The 17,749-nt window shown below is 39.1% G+C and overlaps 1 protein-coding gene across 1 annotated transcript; it reads right to left on the minus strand.

Moving 5' to 3' along the window:
• Positions 1–741: 741 nt before the first annotated feature.
• On the minus strand, positions 742–15,663 carry OTOL1 (otolin 1). The gene is made up of 4 exons (XM_027958738.3): positions 15,301–15,663; positions 6,635–6,724; positions 3,217–3,288; positions 742–1,966 (listed from the first exon to the last, which is right to left on the minus strand). The coding sequence occupies exons 1-4, from the start codon at positions 15,659–15,661 to the stop codon at positions 1,068–1,070; spliced, it is 1,422 nt and encodes a 473-aa protein (XP_027814539.2). The 5' UTR covers positions 15,662–15,663; the 3' UTR covers positions 742–1,067.
• Between the last annotated feature and the right edge of the window lie 2,086 nt (positions 15,664–17,749).

The following is a 17,749-nucleotide window of genomic DNA, read 5'->3' on the forward strand; positions in this document are numbered from 1 at the left end:
AGAGTTTATCTGGCAAGGCAAGGCCAGAAAAGCCACCATCACCCAGTCCCTGATCTGACCACCAAGATTTGCAAGTCTGTATAACTGTATGCCTTCATTAAACCAAATTCAATTTAGAGTCAATAAATTCATTTCTTTAAAAAAATGAGGCTGCTAAGTTATTATATATTCACAGTATTAAATAGTCACATTGCAAATGAATTCCCAATACTCACCTGTTCCAGCAGTGTTATTACTGAATAACCAGAATTAATTATTTTAGAGATGATAATGAAGCTAAAGAATTTATCCAAATTAAATGTTCTCCCATAAAGAAAGGACTGAAATTTTAGATCAATAATGATTTAATTTTCCTCTGGAATCTTTTGCAGGGGGGATGGGCATTCAATTCTTCTAAGCACAATAATTAGATAAATGGTTGGATCTTTGCTATAATGAAGCAATATCTTCATCAACACTCTTTTTACCTTTTACCCAACACACAAGTCCATATAATACAGGTTTTTTATGAACAAACACTTACACAGTGATTAATTTTAAAGATACTTTAGCTAGTCTTTATTATTCTTTCTGTGTTTTCACCCTGAATTAAGCTAACATGGGACTAGTTCCATATCATTGGCAGGCAATCCTCCCAACAGAGTTAGAAATTTTTGAGAAATATCTGTCTACTGTATGTCAACTTTTAGCCTCATATTCATGCAGAAAAGAGTTATATACATTTTTATGAAATATAGAAAATATTTAGTAAGAATATATTTATTATAAATCTTCATATTTTATATACAGATATTATTATTTAAAGGATATAAGAAATGCCATTATAATACTAAAATGGAAAAACCTAGCTACAAAATTAATAGATACATGCTCTCAAATATGTGTAAATAGTCTTAAAGGTGATGTCTTAAAATAGGAATTATTCAACCTAAGTGATATCATTTTTTCTTAATTTTTCTGTATTATTTTTATAATCATGAAAATAATGAAGCTTATTTTTTCCAACAGCACTATCCAATGTTACTTGACTTCTACTAAACCCAAACTACAGTGTTGAAGACATAAGATCATGGTGAAATGCCAGGGTTTTCATCTGGGTACAAAAGGAACCCAGTAAAAATGCTGTCATCCTCAGCGCTGACATACACCCCATTCCAATCCTTTGAAACTTCCAGCCAGACTTGGTCCCCTGCTCTTAATTTCAGGATGATGAAGAGAGAGGTCTGGTCTATTTCATGGCCAGAGAGCGTCTCTCTGGACTTGAACTGCTTCCTGTTCCAGGCCACCAGGCTGATCCGAGCAGGTCGGCCCCTCACGGTGATGTGGTAGGAGAAAACATAGGCCCCAGGAATGCTACAGTTAAATTTCCCAGTGACAGGGCTATAATTCCCTTGGTCATTATAGAGAACCTTGTCAAACTTGATAGGGGCATTGGGAGGAGGGAAGGGCTTGGATAAAGCAGCACTGAAAGCCGACCGTGGGGCCCTGGCCCCCTCCCCCTTGGAGCCCTTGAGGCCCCGAGAACCCTTCTTCCCGATCGACCCCCTGACCCCTTTGCTCCCCAGCTCGCCCTTGGGTCCCACAGGTCCCACGGGACCAGGAGGACCCAACTCTCCCTTTTCTCCTTTGACTCCTGGATCACCTGGCACCCCAGGCAGGCCATCTGAGCCACTTTTCCCTTCCATTCCATTATCTCCTTTGCTGCCTTTCTCTCCTTTCATGCCCTCCTCACCTTTTTCTCCCTTTCCTCCCCTCTCCCCAGAATCTCCACAGTAGCCCTTGTCCCCCACTTCGCCCTTCTCTCCCTTGGCGCCAGGCTCTCCATTCAAGCCGGGTGCTCCTATAGGCCCTCTGTCTCCTTTGTCTCCTTTGGTACCATTGGCACACGTGTCCCCCTTCAAGCCTTTTTGTCCTTTCACTCCTGTTGGGCCAGTGTTTCCTGTGTCCCCCTTAGGACCAATTCCACCTGAAATGGAAAATTAAAGTCACGGTTAAGGCTCGCATAGGGTATGACCAAGACACTACTATCAGTGTATGTATGTGCTCGGTCGGTGTCCGACTTGTTGCTGCCCCATGGACTGTAACCCTCCAGGCTCTTCCGTCCATGGGACTTCCCAGGCAAGAATACTGGACTGGGATGCCATTTCCTTCTCCAGGGGATCTTCCTGACCCAGAGATCAAACCTGCATCTCTTGCATCTTGCATCTCCTACATTGGCAGGGAGGTTCTTTACCAGCTGAGGCTTCTATCAGAGAGCTCACAAAAGGAAATAGAACCTCCTAACTGGAACTGGAAATCTGGTTCTCCCCTGAGCAATGGCAGCGCAGAGGAGACTCTTACACTGAGCCATTCAAATAAAGCTACTCTCTCAACTGAAGCGACTTAGCAGCAGCAGCAGCATCATAAGCAGAAGAGCTATAACGCTACTGAAAAGCAATAGCTTATACTTAGATATTGTGTATTGACTGTTAAGATGAGGAAGTGTTAGAACTATAGTTGCCCATTGTGTTCTATTATACTTTGCATTTTGGCCCAATCAAGCTATTCTCATACATCTCCACATTGCCCATCAAAATCCAGAATCTTCCAGGGAAAGAACCTCAACTGGGAAAAACTGAGGAATCTTTTCCCCAAGGACAGCTAGAGAGAGGAGCAGAGCTCAGATACTTCTATCATTTCCAGACTCCTAAACTAGTGCTGGTGACATTCCACCAATCAGTACACTGAATTGTTAGGAGATTATTAACAATTTATATTTCCCTTTGACCTCCTTGATAACTTTAAATACAAACAGGAAGAAAATTAAAGTCTATACCGCACATGTGACTGCACACAATAGATATCCTGATAAGCTCTTGAGAGTCCCTTGGACTGCAAGGAGATCCAACCAGTCTATCCTAAAGGAGATCAGTCCTGGGTGTTCATTGGAAGGACTGATATTGAAGCTGAAACTCCAATATTTTGGCCACCTGATGTGAAGAGCTGCCTCATTTGAAAAGACCCTGCCTGATGCTGGGAAAGATTGAGGGCAGGAGGAGAAGGGGACAACAGAGGATGAAATGGTTGGATGACATCATTGACTCAATGGACATGGGTTTGGGTAGACTCCAGGAGTTGGTGATGGACAGGGAGGCCTGGCATGCTGCAGTTCATGGGGTTGCAAAGGTTGGACACGACTGAGCAACTGAACTGAACTGAACTGAACTGATAATATACCTGGTTCTCCAGGCTTTCCTGGGTAACCTGGAACTCCACTTGCTCCTTGGTCTCCGCGTTCTCCCTTGAGTCCTAAAATGATACCAAGATTAGCTTTTTTCCAGCTATATTAACCATGATATAACTAACATCCATTTCACACCTGTGTCACATTCCATTGTTTCCTTTATCAAAACGTGTAAAGGTAAAGACAATATGGGAAAAAATTCATTGAGCATCATTAGGAACATTTTATTCCAATTGATGGTAAGCCATTTAAAGGAACCATTTAAAGGATTTGGAGGTAGTGCCAAATCTCTTCAGACAGAGTTCAGCGTTTCCCTCAGCAATCTTTAAGCTTTTCAGATCTCATACAAAACTCATGATATTCTGCTTTACATTATATAAATCTGTTTTTGTGTGCTTCCTATTATGAATTTTGAATGACAGTTTGAGTTTTCTTTTTTATATTCATCACAATGCCTATGAAATAGTGCCATGCACTATATAAGCTGACACAGAGTACAACATTTTGTAATCAGCTAAAACTATCCATGGTAAAAACCCACTTAGGAAAAAAATATTGTCCTTGACATACATAGAGCATCAAGGAAAAGCTGATTTTCTTTTTGTTTGGATGTTTTTCATATGCTCTTTGGGCAAATTATAAAACTGAAAATTCATGTTAGAAAAAAATTTAAAATATCTAGGGGTTTACATATTTGCTGTCTTACCACAAAATGAACTTTTATACTGGGCCTGGCCAAAGGCCAATGATATTACAGTACAGCCACTCTAGATTTATTTTAATTGTAAATAATAATAGCAAAAATAATAGTAATAACAATAACTAACTCTCATTGAGCATTTACTTTGCACCATGTAATCTTCCAAACTCTTACCATGAATTTTTACATTTCAACCTTTTTAAATATAATATTAACATTTATTTGATAATAAAATAGTCTCTAATATAACAAGGAAACTCACATAACAAAGCACATTTCATCACCTAGGATTTTTTCATTTCCAAAAGTCTATAGCAATTCCCATCAAGAAAGATAGAGCAGATATTTTTGTCAACACTTTTATCACAGAAGAAACTTAGGCATGAAAAAGTTTAGAAATCTGTAGAGTCAAACATGATTGTATATAATATGGGTTGGCATCAATTTGCCGGCCATATTATTTATGATATAACCGACATATTTTGTTCCATTTTTTCCAGGGAAAAAGAAACCCTAAACCAAATTGAAAGTCATGAGAAGAGACTCAGCCAAATTTCATAAGACTTGCTAGAGAAATCCGCCCCTCCCATACCCCCCACCCCCCACCATAAGCCAGTAAGCAGAGTTTTCTACGTAGCTGGCTCCTCCATTATCACTCCACAAGAAATTTTCCTTGGAGAAGGAAATGGCAAGGAAATGGCCACCCACTCCAGGGTTCTTGCCTGGAGAAACCCAGGGACGGGGGAGCCTGGTGGGCTGCCATCTCTGGGGTCACACAGAATCGGACACGACTGAAGCGACTTAGCAGCAGCAGCACATAATCTTCCAAACTCTTACCATGAATTTTTACATTTCAACCTTTTTAAATATAATATTAACATTTATTTGATAATAAAACAGTCTCTAATATAACAAGAAATCCACCCCACCCCACCCGACCCCCTACCCCACCATAAGCCAGTCAGCAGAGTTTTCTAAGTAGCTGGCTCTTCCATTATCATTCCACATGAAATTTTAATTTTGGAAATTAACCCATAGGCCATCAGGAAAGTTCTGTATACCTTTCAAGGGAATGTAACTATGAATGGAAGTGAAGGAATAATTCTATTCCCAGTCCTTGTCATATTCATAGCCTGACCTTCACTGCACAGTTATTCTGATCCTCGAGTTCATTTAAAGAGTTTAACGACTCACAATGAACTTACTCAATCAGATAATGATTATCCAAAATGCAGTCATTCTACTCATTTATTTTTTTCACTGTAAGTCTTAAGCAAGAGTCCAAGTGGAAGTAAAAGGAAAGTACAGTTGTCACTTTACAGACTGGCTAAATGAATTTCTACTTTTGATCCTTCATCAAAGCATATTCTTAAGAACTTTATTTTACAATACTTCTCTGTTTTTTTTCTTCTACTTGCAGAAGTCTAACTTCCAAAATGTATGAATCACTGGGGAAGTTCATCACTCATCTTTATTTCATAGAGCTTTCTGCTAACATAATTCAGCCACGGAAGGATTAAATGTTTCCGAGAATGAAAATCGCCTAACTGACAAGTGTGAAGTGGCTCTCTCTTACCTTAGCATCTTTTTTGAGTAATTACTTCACTGAATGTTCTACCAGAAATGAGTTAGGCAGTTCCTGAGCCATGCAGAGGGTGATGTATAGATGATATTAGATTTTTTGACATGTGACACTGAGGCTAAGACATTTACCTTGATGGATAGATGGTATTTCTACAGGCTGGTGGTATTCCCTGAGGAATTTCTAAATGTCCCAATGAATCTGTAACCTTCCTTCACTACCTCAAAGCACTTACAGAGCCAGGGATTTCCCCAGGCAGGACACCCTCTTTGCCGATAAATCTGTGGAATTATGGAATTTCTGAGCTGGAAAGGATCTAGTAAAGCACACAAAATGACAAATCTTCTTTAAACAGAGTATGAAGTAATATCTACTCTAGTCCCCTCAGTATCCAGATGAGGTAAAGTGATGGGTCCAAGGTCAATGCAATTAGCCTGATATCTTCTACTTCAATTCAGTTTTCTTCCCATCGTTGACACCACCCCTGATTTGAGAGTGAGCTAAAGGATATGTTATATTTTTCCTAGCAGGAAGGCCATTTGTCTAAATGGAATATTCTAGAGGATTGCGTGCTGTGATTAATTTTATCTAGTAGGAAGTTAATTCGCATCATAAAGAAGAACTCAAATGGGAATATATAGGAAAAGATCCCCTGGAATTCTCTGACAGTCCAGTGGTTAGGGATCTGTGTTCTACTACAGATGGCATGGGTTTGACCCCTGGTCAGGGAATTAAGATCCTGCAAACTGCAAGGTGCTGGCAAATTAAAAAAAGAAAAGTACACTTCCCCAGAATGTGTATGCCCTGTGGCTCCCCATCACTGGGTCAGCCAGGTGGACTATGAGAAATAGAAAAGATGTGTGTGTGTGTGTGTGTGTGTGTGTGTGTGTGTGTGTGTGTGTGCGTGTGTTGTGAAAGAGAGATTACCAGGCAAGTTTAAAATTCTCAATTGGCTATAAAGTTAATATTTTAATATCAAATGTAACTCACACTATGTCTTACCAAGTTTTTACATTTTAACAACTTGATCCACCTGCAAGAAGCTGGTATTTACATAGCAAGCTGCTCTTCTTAACAATGATGCAGAACATCTATTGAGTTTTGACATGAAATGAATATAATCACCTACCTTTCTCTCCTTTCTGGCCTTTTGGACCTTGGGGTCCAACAATTCCTGGTGACCCTGGGATCCCTATATCACCAGTCTCTCCCTTAAAACCTGGAAATGAGATTTAAAAACCATCAGGGCAGGAAAATTCTCTTTTGAAATTCACTAGTTCAAAAAAAGCAGTCACTTTATTGAGGCCAATGACTATCAGAGTCCTAATGATAAGATCTGGGTGAGAATAAACTATTACAGAGTTCTAAGGACAATATTTTTGTCTGATTTGCAATTTTGCACTACCTGAATAGATAAATTGAGCCCATTAGTATTTGTCACTGAATTCATGGCAGTGATCAAATGATTCAGAGAAGCAGTACTATATCAAACAATATGAACAAAATATTATCTGACTCTTAAGCTCATGTGGACTGCACTTTCAAATAAGAAGTAAAACCAGAATACCTAACAATGTAGGTTTTCCCATTCCTTCTCTTATGCACTGACTCAGGAACCACTACAAAGTCCTACACACCAAGCATCTAGCTAGGTGTCAGGAATCAGCCATCAACATTCCAGCAGCCCCTTTTCCCCCATGGAGCTGAGAGCCCATAAAAGAGAAACATGAGCAAATAACCACACAAATAAATAGAAATGGCTACATTGCTATTAGCAATGTGAAGAAAAGAAGTCCCTATTGTAGGTTGTGGTTAAAAAAAAATTAACTTATGGGATCAGAATAGACATCCTGGGGAAAAAAGGGGGCATTAAGCTAAGACCCAATGAACAAATTAGAATTTTCCAAGACCAAAAAAAAAAAAAAAAAAAGAGTATTTCAGGAAAAACAGCAATGGAAAAGACCATGAACAGATCTAGTAATCAGGGTAAAGAAGGCCAAGGGGCAGATGGTGCGGGGTTCATAAAGTCACCAGTTCCTTGCTTGTCCCAGTAGTCTGGATCCCTTCCACTTACCTGGGCCACACAGAGACCCAGGCCAAAGACAGTTATCCTTCCTGCAACCCCAGCCTTGTTTAAGCATAGGAACTGTTTTGCAACTCCTGACTGGAATAATTTGTGGCTAGTTTCTTTGAAAGTTAACCCTATAGATGAGTGTACTCAATTAAATTGTAATCTTTCATCTGAATTATTATAATTAATGCTGATAGAATACAGAAAATTATATTCAATCTGTTGAATTTCCTTTTTGAAAGAACATTGTATTTGTTTGGATGAAGCACTTTAATAAATTGCTTGCAATAGAGGTTAAGGCTGAAGGCAGGCTTAAATGGTGGTTAAGCTCCTCTGTCTAGAAAAGCAGGAAGAACAGAAAGGAAAGTAATGGAGAACAAATTGGGGGTGAGGGGGGACAGAAGAAAGCAAGGTCAGTTAGTCACTGTGCAATAACCCCCTTCTTCATGACACCCAAATGCCTAATGTGGTCATGAGGGAAATGATTAAGGCAGTGTCCAGGTTGGCACAGGGAGCACAAAGCAACTGTCTGCAAAGGTACAAGGGGTACTGGGGCTACTCTTCCATCTACATCATGGTTGCTGCCGCTGCTGCTGCTAAGTCACTTCAGTCATGTCCGACTCTGTGTGACCCCATAGACAGCAGCCCACCAGGATCCCCATCCCTGGGATTCTCAAGGCAAGAAAACTGGAGTGGGTTGCCATTTCCTTCTCCAGTGCATGAAAAGGAAAAGTGAAAGTGAAGCCGCTCAGTTGTGTCAGACTCTTAGCAACCCCATGGACTGTAGCTATCCAGGCTCCTCCATCCATGGGATTTTCCAGGCAAGAGTACTGGAGTGGAGTGCCATTGCCTTCTCCAACATCATGGTTAGTTTAGTGTAAATACTAGAAGGCTAGACTTAATTGAAGAGCTGGGGCTGGAAGCTGCAAAAATTGAGTTTGATTCCAAGTTGAACACTCTCAGGTTATATGACCTCTAGAATTACATAAAACTCTATGAAATGCAATTAAATCATCCATTGACAGGTAATAATATTTTAAACATTTTCTACAAAGATGAGAAACAATAACGTGCTTAAGAGTTCTTGGCACCCAGTAGGTAGCTCAGTCGTGTCTGACTCTTTATGACCCCATGGACTGCAGCATGCCAGGCTTCCCTGTCCACCAACTCTCAAAGCTTACTCAAAGTCATGTCCATTGAATCAGTGATGCCATCCAACCATCTCATCCTTTGCTGTCCCCTTCTCCTCCTGCCTTCAATCTTTCCAAGCATCAGGGTCTTTTCCAATGAGTTGGCCCTTTGCATCAGGTGGCCAAAGTACTGGAGTTTCAGCTTCAGCATCAGTCCTTCCAATGAATATTCAGGATTGATTTCCTTTAAGACTGACTAGTTTGATCTCCTTGCAGTCCAAGGGACTCTCAAGAGTCTTCTCCAGTACCACATTTCAAAAGCATCAGTTCTTCAGTGCTGTACCTTCTCTATGGTCCAACTCTCACATCCATACATATCTACTGGAAAACCAGAATTTTGACTATATGGACTTTGTTGACAAAGTAATGTCTTTGCTTTTTAATATGCTGTCTAGGTTTGTTATAGCTTTTCTTCCAAGTAGCAAGCATCTTTTAATTTCATGGCTGCAGTCACCATTTGCAGTGATTTTGGAGCCCAGACATCTTGGAATGCAAAGTCAACTGGGAGTTAGGAAGCACCACTATGAACAAAGCTACTGGAGGTGATAGAATTCCAGCTAAGCTATTCCAAGTCCTAAAAGATGCTGCTGTTAAAGTGCTGCACTCAGAATACCAGCAAATTTGGAAAACTCAGCAGTGGCTACAGGACTGGAAAAGGTTCAGTTTTCATTCCAATCCCAAGAAGGGCAGTGCCAAAGACTTGTTCAAACTACCACACAGTTGCACTCATCTCACATGCTAGTAAAGTAATGCTGAAAATTTTCCGAACTAGGCTTCAACAGTATGTGAACCAAGAACTCCCAGATGTTCAAGCTGGATTTAGAAAAGCCTGAGGAACCAGAGATCAAATTGTCAACATCCACTGGGTCACAGAAAAAAGCAAGAGAATTCCAGAAGAACATCTATTTCTGCTTCATTTACTGTGCTAAAGCCTTTCATTGTGTGGATCACAACAAACTGTGGGAAATTCTTAAAGAGATAGGAAGACCAGACCACCTAACCTGCCTCCTGAGAAATCTGTATTCAGGTCAAGAAGCAACAGTTAGAACCAGACATGGAAGAGACTAGTTCCAAATTGGGAAAGAAGTGCATTAAGGTGTATATTGTCAGCCTGCTTATTTAACTTCTATGCAGAGTACATCATACTAAATGCAGAGATGGATGAAGCACAAGCTGGAATCAAGTTTTCCAGGAGAAGTATCAATAATCTCAGATATGCAAATAACACCACCTTTATGGCAGAAAGTGAAGAGGAACTAAAGGAGCTCTTGATGAAAGTGAAAGAGGAGAGTGAAGAAGCTGGCTTAAAACTAACATTCAAAAAACTAAAATCATGGCATCCAGTCCTGTCACTTCATGGCAAATAAATGGAGCAAGAATGGAAACGGTGATAGGTAGCTATTATCATAACTGAATTAATGACAGAAGCTGGAGATAAAAGTTTCAAATGGAATTTTACCTTTGCAAGATATTAGATACAGCTGTATACTTCAAAATACTTTCATTCAGAAACTGTAAAATTAGGTTCATGATTTTTTTTTTTTTACTTTAGTTTACTTTACAATACTGTATTGGTTTTGCCATACATTGACATGAATCCACCACGGGTGTACATGCGTTCCCAAACATGAACACCCCTCCCACCTCACTCCCCATAACATCTCTCTGGGTCATCCCCGTGCACCAGCCCCAAGCATCCTGTATCTTGCATCGGACATAGACTGGTGATTCGTTTCTTACATGATAGTATACATGTTTCAATGCCATTCTCCCAAATCATCCCACCCTCTCCCTCTCCCTCTGAATCCAAAAGTCCACTCTACACATCTGTGTCTCTTTTGCTGTCTTGCATACAGGGTCGTCATTGCCATCTTTCTAAATTCCATATATATGTGTTAGTATACTGTATTGGTGTTTTTCTTTCTGGCTTACTTCACTCTGAATAATCGGCTCCAGTTTCATCCACATCATTAGAACTGATTCAAATGTATTCTTTTTAATGGCTGAGTAATACTCCATTGTGTATATGTACCACAGCTTTCTTATCCATTCATCTGCTGATGGACATCTAGGTTGTTTCCATGTCCTGGCTATTATAAACAGTGCTGCGATGAACATTGGGGTACATGTGTCTCTTTCAATTCTGGTTTCCTCGGTGTGTATGCCCAGAAGTGGGATTGCTGGGTCATAAGGCAGTTCTATTTGCAATTTTTTAAGGAATCTCCACACTGTTTTCCATAGTGGCTGTACTAGTTTGCATTCCCACCAACAGTGTAGGAGGGTTCCCTTTTCTCCACACCCAGCATTTATTGCTTGCAGACTTTTGGATCACAAACATTCTGACTGGTGTGAAGTGGTACCTCATTGTGGTTTTGATTTGCATTTCTCTAATAATGAGTGATGTTGAGCATCTTTTCATGTGTTTGTTGGCCATCCGTATGTCTTCTTTGGAGAAGTGTCTATTTAGTTCTTTGGCCCATTTTTTGATTGGGTCATTTATTTTTCTGGAATTGAGCTGCATAAGTTGCTTGTATATTTTTGAGATTAATTTGTCAGTTGCTTCATTTGCTATTATTTTCTCCCATTTAGAAGGCTGTCTTTTCACCTTGCTTATATTTTCCTTTGTTGTGCAGAAGCTTTTAATTTTAACTAGATCCCATTTGTTTATTTTTGCTTTTATTTCCAGAATTCTGGGGGGTGGATCATAGAGGATCCTGCTGTGATTTATTTCGGAGAGTGTTTTGCCTATATTCTCCTCTAGGAGTTTTATAGTTCCTGGTCTTACATTTAGATCTTTAATTCATTTTGAGTTTATTTTAGTGTGCAGTGTTAGAAAGTGATCTAGTTTCATTCTTTTACAAGTGGTTGACCAGTTTTCCCAGCACCACTTGTTAAAGAGATTGTCTTTACTCCATTGTATATTCTTGCCTCCTTTGTCAAAGATAAGGTGTCCATAGGTGTGTGGATTTATCTCTGGGCTTTCTATTTTGTTCCATTGATCTATATTTCTGTCTTTGTGCCAGTACCATACTGTCTTGATGACTGTGGCTTTGTAGTAGAGCCTGAAGTCAGGCAAGTTGATTCCTCCAGTTCCATTCTTCTTTCTCAAGATTGCTTTGGCTATTCGAGGTTTTTTGTATTTCCATACAAATCTTGAAATTATTTGTTCTAGTTCTGTGAAAAATATCGCTGGTAGCTTGATAGGGATTGCATTGAATTTGTAAATTGCTTTGGGTAGTATACTCATTTTCACTATATTGATTCTTCCGATCCATGAGCATGGTATATTTCTCCATCTATTAGTGTCCTCTTTGATTTCTTTCATCAGTGTTTTATAGTTTTCTATATATAGGTCTTTAGCTTCTTTAGCTAGATATATTCCTAAGTATTTTATTCTTTTCGTTGCAATGGCAAATGGAATTGTTTCCTTAATTTCTTTTTCTACTTTCTCATTATTAGTGTATAGGAATGCAAGGGATTTCTGTGTGTCGATTTTATATCCTGCAACTTTACTATATTCATTGATTAGCTCTAGTAATTTTCTGGTGGAGTCTTTAGGGCTTTCTATGTAGAGGATCATGTCATCTGCAAACAATGAGAGTTTTACTTCTTCTTTTCCAATTTGGATTCCTTTTATTTCTTTTTCTTCTGATCACTGTGGCCAAAACTTCCAGAACTATGTTGAATAGTAGCGGTGAAAGTGGGCACCCTTGTCTTGTTCCTGACTTCAGGGGAAATGCTTTCAATTTTTCACCACTGAGTATAATGTTTGCTGTGGGTTTGTCATATATAGCTTTTATTATGTTGAGGTATGTTCCTTCTATTCCAGCTTTCTGGAGAGTTTTTATCATAAATGGATGTTGAATTTTGTCAAAGGCCTTCTCTGCATCTATTGAGATAATCATATGGCTTTTATTTTTTAATTTGTTAATGTGGTGAATTATATTGATTGATTTGCGGATATTGAAGAATCCTTGCATCCCTGGGATAAAGCCCACTTGGTCATGGTGTATGATCTTTTTAATGTGTCGTTGGATTCTGATTGCTAGAATTTTGTGGAGGATTTTTGCATCTATGTTCATCAGTGATATTGGCCTGTAGTTTTCTTTTTTTGTAGCATCTTTGTCAGGTTTTAATATTAGGGTGATGCTGGCCTCATATAATGAGTTTGGAAGTTTACCTTCCTCATGACTTTTTAAAGTTATTACTTTTCTACAGTTATTACTTATATCACAGTAGATGATACAAATGTAATATATGTAATGTATGTATGTTCACGTGACCAAGAACTAACAGATAACAAAAAAAATAAATAGTTGGGTTTGAGCAGGTTTATTTTCATTTTCAAGTTTGTTTAATGTTATTTTTATACAACATTAAACATTGCACATTACTACAGTGCTTTTGACAAAATCATGGTTGCCAAAGAGGGAAGGGAATTAGGGAAGGATAAATTAAGAATTTGGGATTAGCAGGTACAAACTAGTATATATAAAATAAATAAACAACAAGGTCCTACTGTATAGCATAGGAAACTATATTCAATATGCTATAATAAACCGTAATAGAAAAATATGAAAAAGAATATGCATGTATGGGCTTCCCTGGTGACTTGGATGGTAAAGAATCTGCATGCAATGCAGGAGACCCAGGTTCAGTCCCTGAGTTGGGAAGATTCCCTGATGAAGGGAATGGCAACCCACTCCAGTATTCTTGCCTGGAAAATTCCATGGATGGAGTATCCTGGTAGGTTACAGACCAGAGGATTGCAAAGAGTTGGATACGACTGAGTGACTAACATTTTCACTTTTTTCTTTTCATATATATATATATATATATATATATATAAACTGAATCACTTTGCTATACATCAGAATCTAACACAACACTGCAAATCATCTATGCTTTAATTAAACAAATAAATAATACAAGAAAACAATGTTTTTGAAACACTGGTAAAGTTAGAACAAATATCTATGAATCTCAAAAACAGGATCCTATCAGGTTCAGAATATTGCACAGGATAAGAAAAGACTCCTACTATAGCTAACCAGAAAAATAAACACAGTTTATTGAGCATGTGTTCTATTCTAGGCATCACACTGAGACCTTGTATATGACCTCATTCAGTTCTCTTGACGACTCCATGAAGCTGCCATTATTCTTACCCCATTTTACTATTTTAGAAACTGACACTTGGATTGCTAATGAAGTTTCCCCGAGGTAGGACCGTGACAGCTTGACCTTCTGAACTCTCAAGCAGTCTGTCTATGGCAGAGCTAGTCAGACTAAGATCTATGCATGCCCCAGGCAGTCCAATAATGTGGCACACCTTTAGAATATATGTCCTGGGTATTTGGAGTCTCAGCTCTGAGAACAGCCTAGCTAAATCCATCAGTGTAAGACAAAAACCCTGGATGTTACAGACTTAGAAAACAGTTTAGCAACCAGCTGTGTTTACTTGACCTCCCACTCCCCACAAGCAGCTTTCCAGCCAGACTTGATACTGACAGAAACCCTGGTAAATAATATAATTTCCTCAGTCTCATTAGGTCGCCAGTAATGTTGTGGCAACTCTGAAATCTCGGGACCCCAGACTCCTACCCAGCTCCCTTCCCCTTCAATTTCACCTCTGCATAAACACTGATCACATTTCCCCAAAGGTAACTGCAATAGGATGAAATGAACAAAAAGCTTAATGAGGATGTGGAATTTCTGATTTTATGACTTTAAATCCTTCAGGCAAGACACAACAAATATTTATATGTAATTCTGTCAGGGAATAGTGGATTTGAAACTGACATTCTGGTCTCACTTTTACCTTGAATTTATTGCTGTAGGATATGGGAAAGCTGAAACATAGTACCATAAAAGTGAGAGTATATTCGTACTGTATGCATTAAAGACATTTAGAAATTTTGAAATATTTAACCATGATGTTCAGTGAAGACTATTGGGCAAGGAGACAGTGCTGCCTCAGAATTTCAATGAGAAGCGCACTGAATCCTGCCTTTATTCTCCACCTCACAGGTGTTCCGTTGCTAATCCTAACTACAAATTGCACTCCAAAAATCCATCAGTCAGTGCACATCCTCACTAGACCACAGAACTTTCACTTCACCTGTTTACATCAGCCACTAATGAGATGATTGCATAATTGGAAGAACTACATACCAAGCTACTGTTGCGAGGCTCAGTCTCTGCTCTGACCAGCACCATCCAATAGAACCTTCTGCAACGATGGAAATGCTCTGAATCTGTGCTGCCCTTTGGCCACTTGTGGCTGCTGAGCTCTTGAAATGGGGCCACTGAAATTTTAATCTAATTTCATTTTAATATTAAATGCTGCACGTGTGACTCTGTTTATCACACTGGGCAGCAGAACCCACTGCATTTGTCACAATGTTACACCTAGGCTTGTCCCACTGGCATGATGGTGCCGAAACCCTAGGGCAATTCCACCACCAATCCACTACCTCTCAACGCTAAGTTTGTACAAATGGGAAATATACGGCTTTGTGTATTTTCAAATACCTGGCTTTCCAGTCTGTCCCGGTTCTCCCTTTTGCCCTGGTCCAGATGAACAACAATCACAGCAATTCAAGAAGAAATCAGCGGTGTCAAGAGTGAGGTTTTTGGAGGGGAAGAGAGTGGCAGCATCAAAGGTAGAATCGAAGACTAAGGGGTCAGGGGTTGGCTCTGCCCTTTCAGCCGCTTCTCTGAAGGGGGCTCCTTCTTCTGGAGGTAGGCCACTGGACGGTTTTGGGCCTTTCGGCATCTCTTGTCCCTTAGATTTCTTTGTGAATTTGGTATATGGTGTGGTCTTGGCTACTGCATCCATACTAGCAATAACCAAAATAATAAAAATGGCACAAAACCAAGAAAACATCCACATGTTTGAAGCTGAAAAATACAATGGGAATATATACACATATCATGTGAGAACCAAATGAAAAGACTGAATGATATAGATATATAACTATATGAAAGGGATATATATACATAAATGAACCACAAGAATGAGCAGTATGCATAATACTAAATGATTTATCTATTTTATATGTGAATGTATGCTTCAATCATAACAGAATATTTTATTGACAATTCTCCTTCAGTGAGTTCTTTTGGCTCACAGCCCTAGCCAAAGTACTCACTGTAAGGAACATTTGCTTCAATTCTCCTTTCTGGTTGTTTTCCTACTGTTACATGTGCTAAAATATTGTTCTCAATCATTCAAATCATCTTGCCAAATAGAAAACATGATCTATAATAAATGCAACATATAGTCTTACTAGCTCATATATTCTGTGGAAAACAAATAAGTATAAAATCTTGACTGACCTCACTCAGATTTATAGGAATCAAATGCATTCGTGTTAGAGGGAGATGAAAAATATTGAGCTGAATAGGTTATTTCAGCAAACTCAATTATTTCAAGAAAAAAATACTGGTAAAGAGTCCTTAAATCTACTCAGGAAAATGGTCTTGTTGTGACAGCAATCTTTTGGAATCTGTTGTAATAAATGGAGAGAGAGAATGAAAAGTCATAAATTTAAATATGTGCTATATCTTTATATTCTTCACATGTCATTTAACTCTCCGATTCTTTGCTTTATAATTTGAGGGCTTTTTTTTTTTCTGAAAACTCACATTTATCTTTGTATTATTTTAAAAAGCCAAATAGTGGTTATTCTTATTAAAGTTTTTATCAATGTTCACAGGGACATAAGGTTCCTCATGAAATGAAATTTTGATCATAGTATTCCATTCCCCAGCAACTCCTAGCATTCCAGTGACTGCTAACAGATAGCCAGGGTTAGAAATGCATGACTTCTGAACAGAAAAGGAAGACATGTTTAGGATAAATAGTAAGAGAGTAAAGAGAGTGGAAATACAGATAGTAACAACGTCTACTGTTTATAGAATCCCTACAAAGAGTAGGCACCTTACATTCATCAATCCAATCTGTTCTCAAAGCAGCTCTGCCAGGCAGGTGACACACTCACCTTCACAGATGAGAAAACAGGTGCCAATTGCTTACGTACCTTATTCAAGATCACACAATCTGCGAGTTATTAATTCAGAACTTAAATCCAGGTCTGTTTAATATCAAAGCCTCCACCCTTCCCCACAAATCATGTGATGTTTATACGAATGAGATTAAAGGGCAATAAATCCAAGGGTAGGATCAATGAAAGAGCGCTAGAGGAGACAGATATAAATCAAAGCAGATGAGAAGGGATAGAGGATGCTGTATTTCCAACATTATATAAAGATCCAAAAATGCTAACCTTCTTTTAAGCTGCTTTTGCTTCTATATTTATCCTTTCAACCAACATTAACTGAATACCAACAGTATTACAAGCACTGAAAAATTATATGTAGTGACATATGATACTATAGATTAAGCTATGGCCCCTGTTATGGACACAAAGGTCTGTCTAGTCAAAGCTATGACTTTTCCAGCAGTCACGCATGGTTGTAAGAGTTGGACTATAAAGAAATCTGAGCACCAACAAACTGATGGTTTTGAGCTGTGGCGTTGGAGAAGACTCTTGACTCTTGGACTGCAAGGAGATCAAACTAGTCAATCCTAAAGGAAATAAGTCCTGAATACTCATTGGAAGAACTGATGCTGAAGCTGAAACTCCGATACTTTGGCCACCTGATGCGAAGAACTGACTCACTGAAAAATCCCCTGAATCTGGGAAAGATTGAAGACAAGAGGAGAAGGGGCTGACAGAGGATGAGATGGTTGGAAGGCATCACTGACTCAATGGAATGACTTTGAGCAAACCCCAGGAGTTGGTGATGGACAGGGAAGCCTGGCATGCTGCAGTCCATGGGGTTGCAAAGAGTTGGACACAACTGAGCAACTGAACTGAACTGATGGCTTCTGCCTTCAGGGAGTTGACAATCTAGTAGCAAAGAAAAGAAACTACAAAAGCAAAGAGGAAAGTGTGAAGACCAGATGGTTATAAAG

The sequence above is a fragment of the Ovis aries genome, chromosome 1 (genome assembly GCF_016772045.2).
Source record: "Ovis aries strain OAR_USU_Benz2616 breed Rambouillet chromosome 1, ARS-UI_Ramb_v3.0, whole genome shotgun sequence".
In the NCBI taxonomy this organism is placed as follows: domain Eukaryota; kingdom Metazoa; phylum Chordata; class Mammalia; order Artiodactyla; family Bovidae; genus Ovis; species Ovis aries.